We start from the raw sequence: 15,984 nt of genomic DNA on the forward strand, positions 1-15,984 counted from the left end.
TTAGTTGTGTACTGAAGCAAACTACAAAACCACAAAATTTAGTATTTTCAAAAATCATTGAAATGCGGAGCAACTAACCTTCACTATTTGCAAAGTTGTGATGACAACTTGCATTTTCCTAACAAAAATAAAGATAAAATCTTTTTGGTATTTTCTTTTGTTTAAAGTAAAGACAAAATACAAAAAATAAAATCTTTTTGTAGTTTTCTCTTATGTAAAGTAAAAATGTAAAATCTTTTTGAGGGTTTTCTTTTGTGAAAAGTAAAGCAAAAATACAATGAATTAGAAATAAAATATGTTTGGAGTTTTCTTAAAAAAAATGAGAAAGAAAAAAATTCAAATGCCTAGAGAATCTAGATTAAGCATGCCAAGTCGTCCTAGAAAATGTAAGAAATTGGATTCATCCACAACTTTCGTGAACATATCTGCAGTCTCTTCTTCTGTAGAAACAAAATGAAGCTAAATATGAACTTTTTGAATATTATCATTAAGGAAGTGATACTTGATATCAATGTGCTTGGTCATTGAGTGATTTACTGGATTGTGAGAGATTGCAATTGCACTCTTAGAGTCACAATAGATTGGGATCTGTTGCATTTTGAATTCATAATCTTTTAGTTGTGTTTGCATCCTGAGCACTTGAGAACAATAGCTGGCGGCCGCAACATACTCAACTTCAGTAGTAGAGGTTGAAACACATGTTTGCTTCTTTGAGGTCCAACTAACCAACATACCTCCTAAGAATTGACAACTACCAGAAGTGCTCTTCCTGTCGAGCTTGCATCCTCCATAATCTGAGTCAATAAAGGCTTGGAGATAGAAGTTGCCTTTAGCAGGATATAATAGACCTAGAGAAGTAGTTCCTTTCAGATATTTGAAAATTGTTTTGACTACTATGAGATTTGATTCCTTGGGATTAAATTGAAAGCGTGCACACAGACATGTTGAAAATATGATGTTTGGTTGACTAGCTGTAAGATACGGTAATGAGCCAATCATTCCTATGTAGTGCTTCTGATCTACGGATTTTCCATAAGGGTCTGAATCAAGCTTGTAAGATGTAGAAGTTGATATCTTTGCAGTTGATGCGTTCTCCATGGAGTATTTTTTCAACAGATTTTTGATGTACTTCTCTTAACAAATGAAGATTCCCTTAGGAGATTGACGAACTTGTAGACCTAGGAAGTAGTTGAGCTCACCCATCATACTCATTCTAAATTTGCTTTTCATCAACTCAGCAAACTCATCACTTAGGTCCTTGCTAGTTAAACCGAATATGATGTCGTCGACTTAGATCTGCACGACGATCAGATGGTTTTTGTGGATTTTCCTAAAGAGTGTGGGATCGATAGAACATCTTTGAAACTTGGAATCTTCTAGGAACTTGGACAATGTTCCATACCATGCTCTTGGGGCTTGATTCAATCCATAGACAGCCTTTTGAAGCTTATAACAATGGTTAGGGAACTTTGGATCTTCGAATCCAAGAGGTTGTTGAACATAGACGTCCCTATCAATTTTTCCATTCAAGAATGCACACTGCATATCCATTTGATAGACCTTCAAATTCTTGTGTACATCAAATTGCAAGAAAATCCTAATGGTTTCTATCCTTGCAGTAGGTGCAAAGGTTTCATCATAGCCTATGCCTTCTTGTTATGAGTAGCCTTTGACAACTAGTCAGGCTTTGTTCCTGATGATAACTCCATCTTCATCATTTTTGTTCCTGTAGACCCATCTTGAACCAACAACTGATACCCCTTCTAGCGTTGGCACTAAGTCCCACACGTTGTTGTGTTTAAATTCAACTAACTCATCTTGCATTGCTTTTACCAAATCTGCATCTTGTAAAGCCTATTTGATTCCTTTAGGCGCTATCATGGATAGAAAGCTTGCATATAGACATTCATTCTTGGTTGTTGAACGAATCACTACTCCCAAATCTAGATCACCTATGATTTGATCGGCCGGATGATCCTTTGTACATTTTGTGAGGCGAGCTTCATTATGGATTTGAGTAGTGAAAACTACTTATATTGTTCTCTTGGAGGAGAAGGGTAGTCAGAAGTGAATGTTCCTTCAAAAATATAGTCTTGGAAGAGTCCAGAACTACCTGAAAGAGGTGGTTCCCCCTCAACTATTGCATGCTTAAATTCAACAGATGGAGTGGATGTGAAGGAGCTTGAGGGACTGGAACTAGTCAAGTGGGGTTCACCCTAACACCATGGACTGGATAGTTAGGAGGATTGTAAAGTACCTTTAAGAATGAAATCCCCCTCGAAAGATGCAGTGACTAGTGTTAAGATTGGTTCAAATTGATGTTGGGAGATTAGAGTAAAAGGTTCAGAAGATGCTAATGGACTTTTAGGGATAGAGTTATTCGAAGATGGTTCCCTCTCAACCGAAGCTTGGGTGGAACTTGAGACTTTTGATGGTTGATGAGGTTGAGAGACATCAGGAGAAGCTATTTTTGTGAGCTTTTCTGATTCTAGTGAAGAAGTTTGAGTTGGAAAAAGGAAATCAAAATCTACGTCATGTAACGCCCCGTTCTAAGTGTAATTATTCATGGATCCCCGAGACCAAGAGTAAGGGCGTTTCGGTCTTTTATGAGCAATGGGTTTTATTCGAGAATGTTTCAGGTCGGGGTGTGTTACTAGAAGCATAAGGCTTCTCGCCGCCTTTTCGTGGATATAAATTCCGTCGGAAACAGACTTAGAATAAAGGGGTTATGACACTTTGAAGATAGTGTCAATAATGGTCCCTAAAGGAAATATTTGGCAAATGGGTCCTAGGCATGCATGGAGTGCATGTGTGTAACTGGCTGGGTACGCCCAGCGTAAGCTAGGTTACACCCAACGTAGAGTGGTTAAATGAACGCAGGTGTTGGGGGCGTACGCCCAGCGTACGTCTAGTGTCCAGAAACCCTAGTTTTAGGGCCAACTACTATATAAGGAACATTATGGTTCCAACCCTAGCCTCCATATCTGCCCTCTTACCCTCAGAAACCCTATGTACCCGTTCTTCTTCCATTGTTGGGGATATTTGACCTTAGGGAGCTTGGTTTGGCAAAGGAGAGCCTTGAAGGAGAAAGAAGAAGTTGTCAAGGAAGGAGTTGGGTGGCTGGAGCTCGTAGATCTGGGAAGGAATCATCTTCTGGAGCCCTTTTGAGGTATAAAGTCTCTTTCTTGACACCTATTTTGTGTAGATCTAGGTGTTATGAAGTTTTGACACCATTTCTTGTCCCAAAACCCCAAAGTGATGCATGATGCGAGTTGGTTGAGATTATCTGTCCTTTCAGACCTTAGGAGAGGTCTTGAGTGAGAAAAATGAGGTCCCAAAGGCTTTGATTGTCTCGTGTGTGATGTAGGTGGGTCTTAATGGATTAAGACCTTGAGTTAAGAGCTTTATGGACGTCCCAAGTAATAAAGTTTGAGACTTTATGAATCCTAGGTATGTTTGGTCGATGGATCTGAAGTTTGGGCTTAAGAGCTTAAGCCATTAAGAACTTATGTGGGATTTTAGTTCAGCGAGATTACGCCCCACGTAAGCTAATGTACGTGGGTCAGTTTCGCGTTCCCAGGCCACGAGAATCGAAGTACGCCCAACGTACCAAGAGGGAGTACGCCCAGCGTACTCCCTCTGTTGGGTTTTTGATTTTGGGCCTTAAGTGATTGGGCTGTTTATGGGCTAGAGGGGCTTGGACCGTGACTGAACATTATGGATGGAGTAATTTAGACCCAATATTTATTATGGACCTTGGATCTAGGCCCATTTGGTGAGGTGGGCCCAATTTAGTAAATTGGGCCGATATTGGGCATTGCATGAGGATTTGCTTTTGGGTCTTGGCCCAATAAGAGGATGATGGACTTAATGAGTGTTGTGGGCCCTTGGTCTAGAAAGTCATGATGGTTTCTAATGTAATGGTTTTGCATATGATAGTTAGGATTTCCGGTGAATCAGCAGTCATAGATTTGCAGGATTTCGGCAGTTGCAAGGTGAGTTATCCTCACTGGACTCAAGGGTCTAAGGCACCAAGGTCGGCCTTTTGAATTGTTGTTAGAGCTTGTTATGTTATGTGATGATATGCTTTATAGTATCCTGGTAGATAGGATAGTAGTATGATGATATGCTTTGTTAGCTTAGTATCCTAGAGAAATGGATAGTTGTATGATGGCTAGTTCTGTTGGATCAGCGCCCTGGTAGTTGGGTAGTGATTATTTATAGACCTGTAGTTGGTCTTGCCTTATGTACGCTGGTAGGAGGTTACCTGCGGGTTATGTATGTTGAGCGGTAGCAGAGAGTATTCCATCCCGGTAGGATGATAGGGCCCTAGTGTGTTGGTTCTGTAGAGTATTATGTGGTTGCCTGTTATATATATGTCTGCTAGTGTAGATTGGCATGCAAACCCGATGGTTGTGGGCCAGGAGTATTCCATCCGGATAGGATGATTGGACTCATAGTAGTTTGGCATTCCAACCCGATGGTTGAGGGGCCTGGGGTATTCCATCCCGAGGGATGATTGGACCCATAGTAGTAGTAGTTATAGTATGTATAGGAAGTGGGGCATTCCAAACCGATGGTTATGGGCCAGGAGTATTCCATCCCGGTAGGATGACTGGACTCATAGTAGTTTGGCATTCCAACCCGACGGTTGAGGGGCCTGGGGTATTCCATCCTTAGGGATGATTGGACCCATAGTAGTTATTATTGTACGTATAGGGGTTTGGGCATTCCAACCCGATGGTTGTGGGCCGAGAGTGTCCCATCCCGGTAGGATGATTGGGCTCGTAGTATGAAGGCATTCCAACCCGATGGTTGAGGGCCAGGGGTATTTCAACCGAAAGGTTGATTGGACCTGTAGTATGTTGTTCTTTGCTGTATGTGTATGTTTATGTGTGTATGGGTACTTTGGAGGAACTCACTAAGCTTTCGGGCTTACAGTTGTGGTTTATTGTTTCAGGTGCTTCAGGAGATCGTGGCAAGACGAAGGCATGATCGTACCGCTCCTCATGTTTTATGCTTTATGTGATATGGTTCTGGGGAAATTCTCTGATGTTTAAACTATTTTGAAAAAAAGATGTATGAAAGTAATGCTTTTTGAATGAAATAAAATGTTTTAAATTGGTTGAAATTTTTGGTCGTTACACTTCAATAGCATGGACTGGAGTAGAAGCAATAACAGGTGATGGTTGGTTCATTTTATCAAATGATACTACCATTTGAGGACCAAAGTGGTTTGAATCCAGAACCCTTACATAACTTTCATCAAAAGTGGCATCATTGCTATCCTTTATCACCCTGGTTCTTTTGTTCATAACTCTATAGACCGCAACATGAAGGCAATATCCAAGAAAGATACCTTCGTCAGCCTTGGGTGCAAATTTCCCTAGTTGATCCCCATTGTTCTTGATGTAGCAATGACAACCAAAGATGCGAAATAATTTGACATTGGGCTTCCTCTTGTTTATTGCTTCATAGGTAGTGACTTCGAGCCTGTTGTTTATTTGGGATCTGTTTTGAGTGAAACAGGCAGTTGTTGCGGCTTTAGCCCATAAGTATTATGGTAGATTTGTGAAGATCAACATGGATCGAGCGGCTTCACATAGTGTTTGATTCTTCCTTTCAACTACACCATTCTGTTGTGGAGTGTAGGGTGTAGAAAAGTTGTGCTTGATGCCTTTGGATATAAGGAAGCTACCTAAGGCGTTGTTCTTGAATTCGCCAACATTGTCATTTCTCAATCTTCTAAGTGGCTTGCCTACCCTAACTTCTATGTAGTGAATGAAGTTGATTAGACCAATGGTGGCTTCAGATTTGTTTTGTAGAAAGTACACCCAAGTGAATTTGGTATGGTCATCCATAATTACAAGAATGTATTTCTTTCCACTTAAGCTAGGAACTGTAGTGAGACCACATAGATCAATATGTATAAGCTGAAGAGGTTCAGATACACTATATTATGTTATACTTTTGTACGGAGATTTGGAAAAATTGCCTTGTTCACAGGCAGCACAAAGTATATCATCATCAAGTTTTAACAATGGTAGTTCTCTCACAAGATCCTTTCCAATGATTTTGTTTGGGAAAGTCTTCTATGCCACAACTAACTGATGTCAGAGGTAGCTTTGGAAAGAAGACAAATATCTGGAGTTCCCTCAATTTGTTCAATATCAAGAGGATACATGTTCCTATTTCATGGGGAATCAACAAGGATGCACTTGTTGGTATCCATAATCAATCTGTTTGTTTTGGTGAACAAAACCTCATGATCATTGTCACACAGTTGTGCAAAACTGACAAGGTTATGTTTAAGACCATCTACATATGCTACATGCTTAACATAAAGTTCCCGTTTGAGATGTTTCCATGTCCCATAACTTCTCCCTTCATGTTGTTTCCAAAAGTAACATACTGACCTAGCGTTGTGACCTTGAAATCTTTGAGATATCCTTTATTCCCGGTCATGTGCCTAGAGCATCCACTGTCAATGTACCATGTATCGTCATATGGTACCCTGGCACAAAAAGCCTGCAATTAGAGAGAAGGCTTAGGTACCTATGTTTTTTTGGGTCCTTGAGTGTTAGCTTCCTTCAAACTTGTGGGAGTTGGGACAATCTTTTCCTGTTTTGCATTAACCTCTTTGGGGTTTTCTTGGTTTCTAGTGACCTTGGTTTTTGTCTTCTTAGGGGTCTTCTTTTGAGGTTTGGTTTGTGGGAAGAATGGAGAGTTAGTGAACTGAGTAGGAATTCCCAGAGAAGGAAATCCTTAGTTTACAGGCATTCCAATTTGATCAAACATGGGAAACTGGGTATTTCCCCCGAATTGATTGATCATTGGAAACCCAGAGTTTCCCCCAAACATGTGATTCCCTCCTATAGACGGAGAAAAATCACAATATGGACCAAGAATAGAATTCATAGGGTAATTACTATTCTGATACACGAAAGGGTTGATTTGAATAGGTCTTGGTTTCATCATTTCAGACAAATCAGGAAGATTGTTAGATCTGAAATTATTCTGATAGCGAATTCCAGTTTGGTTTGGAAATCCAGAATTTGAGAAACCATGATTGGAAGGAGAGGATCTCTAAGTCCTTGAAGTTTTGGAAGGACTGGTATGTCTGGTCTTCCCTTGGCTTGTCTTAGCCTTATGTACTCTCTTGGTCTTCCTATCCTTGTCATTATTTGTAGTCTTAACCACTCTGGGTTTTAAAGGATGGACTATAGTTGGACCTTGTTCTTTAGAGGCATCAATTTTCTTTTTTTCCCTTGTCTTTAGAGACATTGTTGGTTTTACAATTGTCTCCTATTGTTTAGGACTGGGTGAAGAGATTTTGAATGGAATAGAAGGTCACTTGAGTATTTCAACAATAGTTTTCTCATTGCTCACAATCTTCAAGGTTTCATCCTTGTTGACTGGAATTGGAGACTTCCCAATTTGTTGTTTCTTAGAATATTTACATCCCAAGTCCTTTGTTCCAGAGACAAAAGCATTATGAGATGGAAATGTTTCTTGACTGAGGAATTCAATGGGTTTAGTCTTGGAATATCCTATTGGCTCATATGATTTAGGCTTTTTATCACTAGATTTAGAGTCAGGGATATTTGGTTTTTCAGAAGTGGCATCTTTTGAATTGAAACTTTCCATGGTAGGACACTCAAGTGAAAATTCTACTAAAGAGTCAGAATCAGTGTCTGAGTCTGGAAGATCATGGGATGATGTGACTTCCAATGGAATATTTGAGGATGATGTGGGAATTACATCAGGATTGCAAGTTAACACCTCTTCATGATCCTCATTGTCTCCGGCGAAGATACTTGGATCACATGCTAACAAATCTGGTTAAGTATTGAGACCCATGATTTCCTAGTTCATTTCATCATAACCAAGACCATATTTGATCCATGATGGTTTTGTTCCTTTAAGAATAGCATGTGAGTTCTGTTCGAGAAGGGTTTTGGATGCCTTATAACTATTGATTTTTGTATTGATTTGGGCATACATCTCACGATTGTCTTTTTCAATAATGTCACGCTCATTCAATACAATTTCATATTGTTCAACTGACATAAGATGTGCCTCAGTTTTGATTGCGAGGTCATTTTGTAACTTAGCCATACGACATCTCAATTCTTCAAGTCTAAACTGAGTATCGGTCAGTTCATCTTTGTAGTAACTGACACGGTATTCAGCATTGGTGACATATTCTTTGATTATTTCAGAAATATAGTCAATTTTATCAAGAAAAGGCTCAATAGTTAAATGATTATCACGAAGCATAAAGCGTACCTTTTCAACAACTTGCTGATGGATAGGAGAAGGCTCTTTGTCATCATTGGCCATGAAGTAGAAGTAGTTCTTGTAGGCTTCAGTTTCTTCTACTTGATCTACTTCATCATCTGTTTCCCAAACTTCCACAGTTGGAGTTTCCATGACCATGAAAGCTTTGTCTTTTGACTGATTCTTAATCTGCTCCGCTTTTTGAACGTAGTATGCTTCGTCTTTGACCTTCTTAATTTTCATTTTGCAATCCTTGGAAAAATGATTTTCACCTTGACAGTTGTGGCACCTGTTTACTTCATTATCTTCATGGGACTTCAACTTGTTATCTTGAACCCTTGTGTTCATCCTTTGAGAATTGTAACTTTTAGAATTTGAATTTTGAGAAGTGAAGCTTTGTTGACTGTTGCTTCCTCCTTGGAAGTTTCTAGAGTTCTGATGATAGTGTTGGGGTTGCTGATAACTTTGTGCTCTAAAGTTCCTTATTGTCTTGTTCACAAACTTCTTGAAGTTTGGATTGAACTTGGTCAGGAGTGCCAAGAGTTCTTCATACTCCTTTTCCTCATTGATTTGAGGAGATTCCATTGTGGTTCCAATGAAAGCTTGATGATTAGCCATGTACCCATTTTCGATCTGAAGAGGTTGTTGAGTTGGCATGTACGGATTCTGGTTGTACTGCTGAGCCATACTCGAACTTTGATAAGGATATGATCCATATCCTTGGTTGACAAACTGATTAGAAAGTGGTGTGGGATTGGATTATGATGTGCAATCAAGTTTTGAGAATGATTTGCCATGGGTGCTGAATTTCCCAGGGCAAGTCCTTCATTATCAAAGGGAGTTGCTTGAGCTAGCTTGTTGACCTTTGGCTCATGTTGTTGCAGTTCAACATACAGATCAAACAGAGACATGGTTTCTAGATTGATTGTAGTTTGCAGTATGATCATATGCATTGTATCCCATTTTGGAGATAAACTGTTCAAGAATTTCATATTGAAATCCTCTTGCGATCTTTCTCCTTTGAGTTTCTTCACCCTGTTGACAACAATGTTGTACCTATAATATGCATCAAAGGGAGTTTCATGAGATAACATCTTGAAGTTGTCCATGTCTGTCAACGCAGCTTTCTTCCTATTTGCAAGGATCTTATTAGTTCCCTCAAATTGTTTCTTGAGTGCATTCCAGACATTGAAGGGTGAAATCTTGTCTTCATCGGGAAGTTTTTCATAGATGTCATGAGGAATTCTAGATAAGGGTTATTGCTTTGACTTAGCCTCAAACTTCTTGATTTTCTTGTCATGAAGTTGAGTAGCAGAGGAAACAGACCCAAAGATAACTTTGGAGGTTTTTGGAGAGACATCAGCTTCAGGAACTCAGATGCCCTTCAAAAATTCTGGAGTATGATTCACAATGGATATGAAGGTACAGATGTCAGAGTCATGACCTTCTAGGTAGTACTTGATGCGATCTGTCCATGAAGTGTATTCACTAGGCACAAGACTGTTTGCAACTGAAACTGAATAGAGAACATTTTGGATTTGATTCATACTTGCCATTGAGAACAGGTGACACTAGTTTGAAACTTCAAAAAAATGTTTTCGTGAAAAGTTTTCTAAGTCTGAAAGTCGATCACTTGAGTTGTGATACCAACTGAAGGAATGAGAAAAATTCAGTAAACCTAGACTAGAATAGTCCAAGTGTTGAAAATACTGAAACAAAGTTTCAGAATCGACAAGTGGCAAGTAGTGCGAAAAATAAAGAGTTGTGAATCAATCAAATTAATAGAAAAACATTTTTAATGTTCAAGATCAATGATTCAAATGCTTCTCATATTCATGAAGATTCAATTACAAGTGTTTGAATGTAGAACACACTAAATCTCTCAAATGGCTCTCTAAAGACTAGTCTAAGCAGCAATTGTGCAGAATGGGCTGGAATGATAAAAAAAGAGCAACTTTATAACGGATCCCAAGGGGCCTATTTATAGGCTTTGGAAAAGCCCATGACATGGCTTGACGAATCAGGTGTTGACACGTCATCATGACTTAGTCATCAGTTGACACCTTTGCCCTACTTAACAGAGAATGGATGGAATATTCCAATTCTGTTAGTATTTTGTTAGGGTTCCATCCAAGTTATGAGTCTTTATAATTCTTGAACCTTCTTGATCAACATTGAAAAAGTGATGAGCAACATGAGCATCATGTTGCTTAATTGTCTTCTTAGATGTCATCAACTTTTAGAAGTGTTGTTGATCATGTTGAGTAGTTTCTTGAACGTTGGATTGTGTCTTGAACTTGAAGATGTACCACCACATGTTCAGGATGGACCATGGACGAAATTCATGTGCCTTTGAGCATTTATATGTGCCTTCATTGTACATGATGTGCCATGTGCAGCCTTGTTGAGCCATCAATGTGATCATGTTGATCCGTTAACTTGAGTTAAGCCACCAAGTATTCATGTTGAGCCATCAACTCTTGTTGAGCCATAGAGTTATAGATGAGCCAACAATATTTCTGATGAGCCATCAATATTCTAGATGATCCATCGGCGTCTTGATGCTCCACATATGATCTAGATGTGCCATTTGAGATCATGATGATCCAACTAGCTTTCAGCAAGTGATCCATGTCAACAACATTTACTCCATGTAAGCTTCAAGTGCTCCAACATATGATTCTTCAAACACTTGTTGAATCTTCAGTATCTTTCCAACCTTAAACATTCTGATAATATTTATTAGAAAATGTAAATCAATACTCAACTTATTTCAAGTGACAATCACATAAAAATATTTCCAACAACGTTGCGTTCCCGCGCTAAATGCAAACCCTAATATTTAGGGTTTGGGACCTATATAAAGAAGATTATGTCCAATACCTCAGCCTCTTTACCAGCCTCTCAACCTCAAAAAAACCCTAGAAAGTCGAACACTCTCATCCTTGTGTGATTTTGACCTTGTGAAGCTCATCTTGGTGGTTTTAAGCTTGGAAGGAGAAGAAGAAGTTAGTGAAGAAGAACTTGAGTATCTTGAGCTCAAAGATCTGGGATAGCATCATCACTTGTTACTCTTCTGAGGTAAGAAGCTCACAACTTGCATCATGCAAGCTTAGATTTGTGGTAATGATGGTTTGGACCTTTTGGTCCCAAGAATGGATTTTTATGGTTCAAATCCGTTTCTGGAATTAGGGTTGCCACCCTTGATGCTATTTGAGTCCCTAGTACAGAAAAGTTGTCATCTTTAAGGTCATAATGGGTTCTTGCAAGAGTTATGGCCATTTTTATGGAAGTTGATTGCTATTATTAGGATTGGGACTTTTGGGGACAAGAAAAGTCACCAAGTCTGTGACTTTATGATTCTAGAGGTCCTAGATAACTTAGATCTATGTTTGGATAGCATGGCTTAAGCATTAAGTGCTTAATGGCTAATTTTTGGAGACTAGACACGAACGCCCTGTGTAAGGCTCATAAACGTGTTGCGTTCCCGTTGGGACTCGCGATCTGAACCCCAAGAGAAATTCCCAATGTTACTGTAACGGCCCGAACCGAGCAGGTATATTTCGAAACCCGCCTTCTTTTGATTATTGTCTTTTATAGCCCTCAGAGAAGTTACGTTGAGTCCCGAGAAGTGTAGGGACCTAAAGTTGAAACTTTGGGACAAAGGGGGGAGGGTACGCTAAGCGTACATTAGAGTACGCCGGACGTACTAGGCGCACCCTAGTACACTGGGCGTAAGCCTATGTACGCTGCGCATACTCGCGTCAGCTAAAAACCCTAATATTCAGATTTGGGACTATATAAACACCCTTATGGCTCATTCTTTACCCTCACGTTAGCCTCCATACCTCAGAGAATGCCCCAAAACCCTAGTTTGTGTGTGAAGAGTGAGTTAGTGTGCATCTTGAGCTTTGGAGAGTGGAGTTATTGCACCAAGAAGCTAGAGGAGGAACGCAAGGCCTTGGATCTGAAGTTGGGTTGCACCATTAGAGCTCTAGAAGGTAAAAAGATTGAACCTTTATGCTTATTTACCTTAGATCTAGACTTTTTAGCTTTATGAAGGTCTTTTGGTCCCTAGATTTCTCAAGTTGATGCATGGGAAGTTATAGACGAAACAAGTTGTCCTTTCAGATGTTTTGAGAGGCCTTGAGTGATAAAAATCAGTCCTTTTTAGCTAAACTTGATCCATGCATGTGATAAGAAGGTCTTAATGGATTAAGACTATGAGTTAAGGACTTTTTGGACGTCCAATGTGATAAAGTCCGAAGCTTTATGATTCTATGGCCTATTTGGTCGATGGATCTGGAATGTGGGGTCAAGAGCTCAACCCATTAAGCACTTAATAAGACTTTGGTAAACCTGCGTGTACGTCCCACGTAATATTTGTACGCCCAACATACGTGGTCAGCCGTCTCGATGATGGTCAACGATGAACTACGCTACGCCCAGCGTAACTGGGAGGTACGCCTCGCGTACGCTCCCTGTTGGACTTTTGGCTTGTTGGTTTTATGCTTTGGGCCGGTTATGGGTCAATTGGGTTAAACCCTTAATGGGCTATGGATGCAATGCTGTTGGGCCAGGTTAGACTTGTAGGTTTCGTGTAGGCCCAATGGAGTGATGGGCCTAGTTTAATAAATTGGGCCAATAATAGATTTGAACAATTTGGGTCTAGTTGAGTAATCCGTATTCTTTTATCTCAGTCGAGGGTGTCGGGCATAGCAGTTGAAGACTCTCAGTTCAGTTCTGCACTATTGCTAGGTGAGTTCTCCTCACTATACCAACAGGGTCTACGACACTAGGTCGGTCCCTTGGGATTTAATCCCGGTGTTAGTATGTGTTCCATATTCATGATCAGTTGGATCGGTATCTTGATGGATAGAATGCTACTATGTTAGCCGTTAGTATGATCTGTGTTTATTGTATGATTATGTGCTATTTATATGTCAACATATATGGATGGGTTGGGTTGAGGCGGTATCCTGCTTTGTGCGGTTGAGGCCAAAATACCCGGAGCGGTCCGGATAGGCTGTAGGCCCGTACGAGGCGGTCCAGTCATGCCGAAGGCTCGAGAGCAGTCCAGATAGGCTGTAGGCCCGTAGGAGGCGGTCCATTCAGGCTAAAGGCTCATTATGCATGCTGTTAATTATTATTCTTTTTGTACTGGATGCTAGAGGTTGGTATTTTGGGGGTAACTCACTAAGCCTTTGAGCTTACATTTTATCGTTTATTGTTTCAGGTACATCAGTTGACCATGGCAAGGCGAAGGCGTGACGTACACATCCCTGTTTTTTTCTTATGGATTTCTAGGAACTCTGATATGAAAACATTTTGAAAACAATTAGAACTTGTTGATGTTTAAATAACTTTTAATTATGTAAGAATGGTTTTTGGAAGGTTTGAATTTCTTTTAAAATTTTTGGGTTGTTACAAGTTGGTATCAGAGCCTTGGTTTGAGTGAATTGGAGGAACATACGTGTGAATCCAGACTCAAATCAAGGAAATATTTTTTTTAAATGATTTTCGAAATAAAAATTTAACTTAAACGGAGGGGATGAGGTGTGTACCGTCAGCCAGAGCCAGTAAGTAGACCCCAAAATATCATATTGTTATTTGATGTTATGATGTGTTAGAACCGCATGCTAGAGATAGGCTAGGGATCTTCAGGAATTGCATGATAGAATTGCTTGATTATATGATGTCTGTTAGCCTAGGATTTTCCTTATATGAAATTGACATCATTACTGTAGTTGCTCAGTGTTTTCATCATGGCCGTACATAATTAAGATCTTATAGCCTGAGAATGTTTGATTTTGCCTTATGTTCTATTCTTGTTTGATTGGGAGCTTAGAGTAGGAATGGATATTTGAAATTCTATCGGGTCCAACATTATGTATGGTTAGCATACACTAGTGTTGCAGGGTTGGTGGAAGTTTCATGGATGGTGTGACAACCCGATATTTCGACTCTATGTAATGACCTAATAAGTCAAGTATTATAACTACTTTTGAGTTAATGAAATTAACTTCGAAAATAAAACGTGCAAAATTCTCTATAGGGATATCTATTATGCTAGATAACGTGTCAAGGTTTATAGAAATACTAAGAACACTAAAATCCGAGTTATAACGAAGAAGTTATGACCATTCTAAGATTTTCGACAAAACGGCAACACCGATTAAACGAAAAAACGCTAAGTTTCAATACAATAGTTTTTAGCCTTAAGTATCTAAATGAAAGTTATAGATAACATTAAACCGTGAGCGTACATAAAAAGAACGTCCAAATCTGACTTCGTATGAGGAAGTTATGATTTTTCCAAGATCCGGATATAGCAGTAGACAGCTAAAAACTCGAAATAGAGCTCGAGAGACTTTTGACCGAAACAACCTAAATGAGAATCAAATGTCTCAACAATAGTAGCGCAACGGCGAAAAGTCTGACGAAAACGGACATCAGATGAAGAAGTTATGGAATTTTAACGGACTTTTCGTGTCCCGGCCCGTTAAAAATAAATAATTAAAAATAAATTCAAAATTTGCCGATGAAGTCTAAACGAGAGTTGTAGATCATATTTTCAGCTACGCGTGCATATAAAGAACATCGAAAACGGAGCTCGTACACGAAAATTATGGATTTTACAAGTTCGGGGTCCAAAATTTGAGGCTATCAGGCCTCCCACGACGTGGCACAGTTTGCTGCGACCCGACAAGTGAATGAGGGTATCCAATCAACGAAAGTGGATAAGACTTGCACCCCACGACGTGGCCAGCCTTAGCCACGACGTGGCACCCAAAAATCCACCCTATAAATAGAACTCGTGGGGTGCCGGGTTTAGGTGCTCCATTCTTCCATCTCTCGTGCTGAAACTCTGCGGTTAAGCTCCCGAAGCCCCGGTTTTCACACTCAAGTTCCGAAGGAAGGTTCTACACTCCCAAGATCCCATACATTCCCGAGATTTCCGAGAAAATCGACTTTCACAAGCCGAAGTTCTGCTCGATTTTCATCTTGTTCTCTTCAATCAATCAAGTGAGTTCATACCCCTATAAACTACACTTTCAAATGTTTATCAATGCTTTTTATACACTTTTAAAGGGGGGGGGGAATACAAGTAAACACACGGTTATTATCGTGTGGAACATAAAGTTTCACTATATACTCTTTTCTATCAAGTGAATCATATGTGATTCATAACTACTACATGGGAACTTTTGTATGCAATATATATTCACGATAACATCTTGTCTTTTCGAAATAAAACATGTTTATATATATATATATATATATATATATATATATATATATATATATATGCGAATCAAACCCTTTATTTATACTTTAAGTATATGTGATCATTTATGTCACTTTAGATGTTATACTTTACATAATAAGTGAGCATTACACTAGGATTTACTATACGAACGAAACACACACTTTGAATAACTATAATAGGTATAGTTTACAAGGAAATTATGAACATTTACATACTAGAAACACTATATCAAAGAGATACTTTCATATACAAGAACAAATGGACATTTTCATACATAAATCAGTTTTATACTAAGTTTTGTGAGACATTTCACGTACTTTCGAGTATGCATTTTAAGTCCTGTATTATATACCATAATCCCTTGTAGGGGGAGCGTGATACTTGTGTATAGATCTATACGGGATTGACAATGCCGCACCTAAGCTGTTAGCTAC

The 15,984-nt window shown here is 39.3% G+C and overlaps 1 protein-coding gene across 1 annotated transcript; it reads right to left on the reverse strand.

Annotated features, from left to right (window-relative positions):
- Window positions 1-459: 459 nt before the first annotated feature.
- On the reverse strand, window positions 460-1,098 carry LOC145058262 (secreted RxLR effector protein 161-like). Its single transcript, XM_079006195.1, has one exon. The coding sequence runs from the start codon at window positions 1,096-1,098 to the stop codon at window positions 460-462; it is 639 nt and encodes a 212-aa protein (XP_078862321.1).
- Window positions 1,099-15,984: the final 14,886 nt, after the last annotated feature.

Source organism: Lactuca serriola, chromosome 1 (assembly GCF_051521515.1).
Source record: "Lactuca serriola cultivar US96UC23 chromosome 1, Lser_US96UC23_V15, whole genome shotgun sequence".
Classification (NCBI taxonomy): Eukaryota; Viridiplantae; Streptophyta; class Magnoliopsida; order Asterales; family Asteraceae; genus Lactuca; species Lactuca serriola.

Excerpts from the sequence above, each read along its gene's own strand:
- LOC145058262 (XM_079006195.1), bottom strand. The coding sequence starts at position 1,098 with ATGGAGAACGCATCAACTGCAAAGATATCAACTTCTACATCTTACAAG.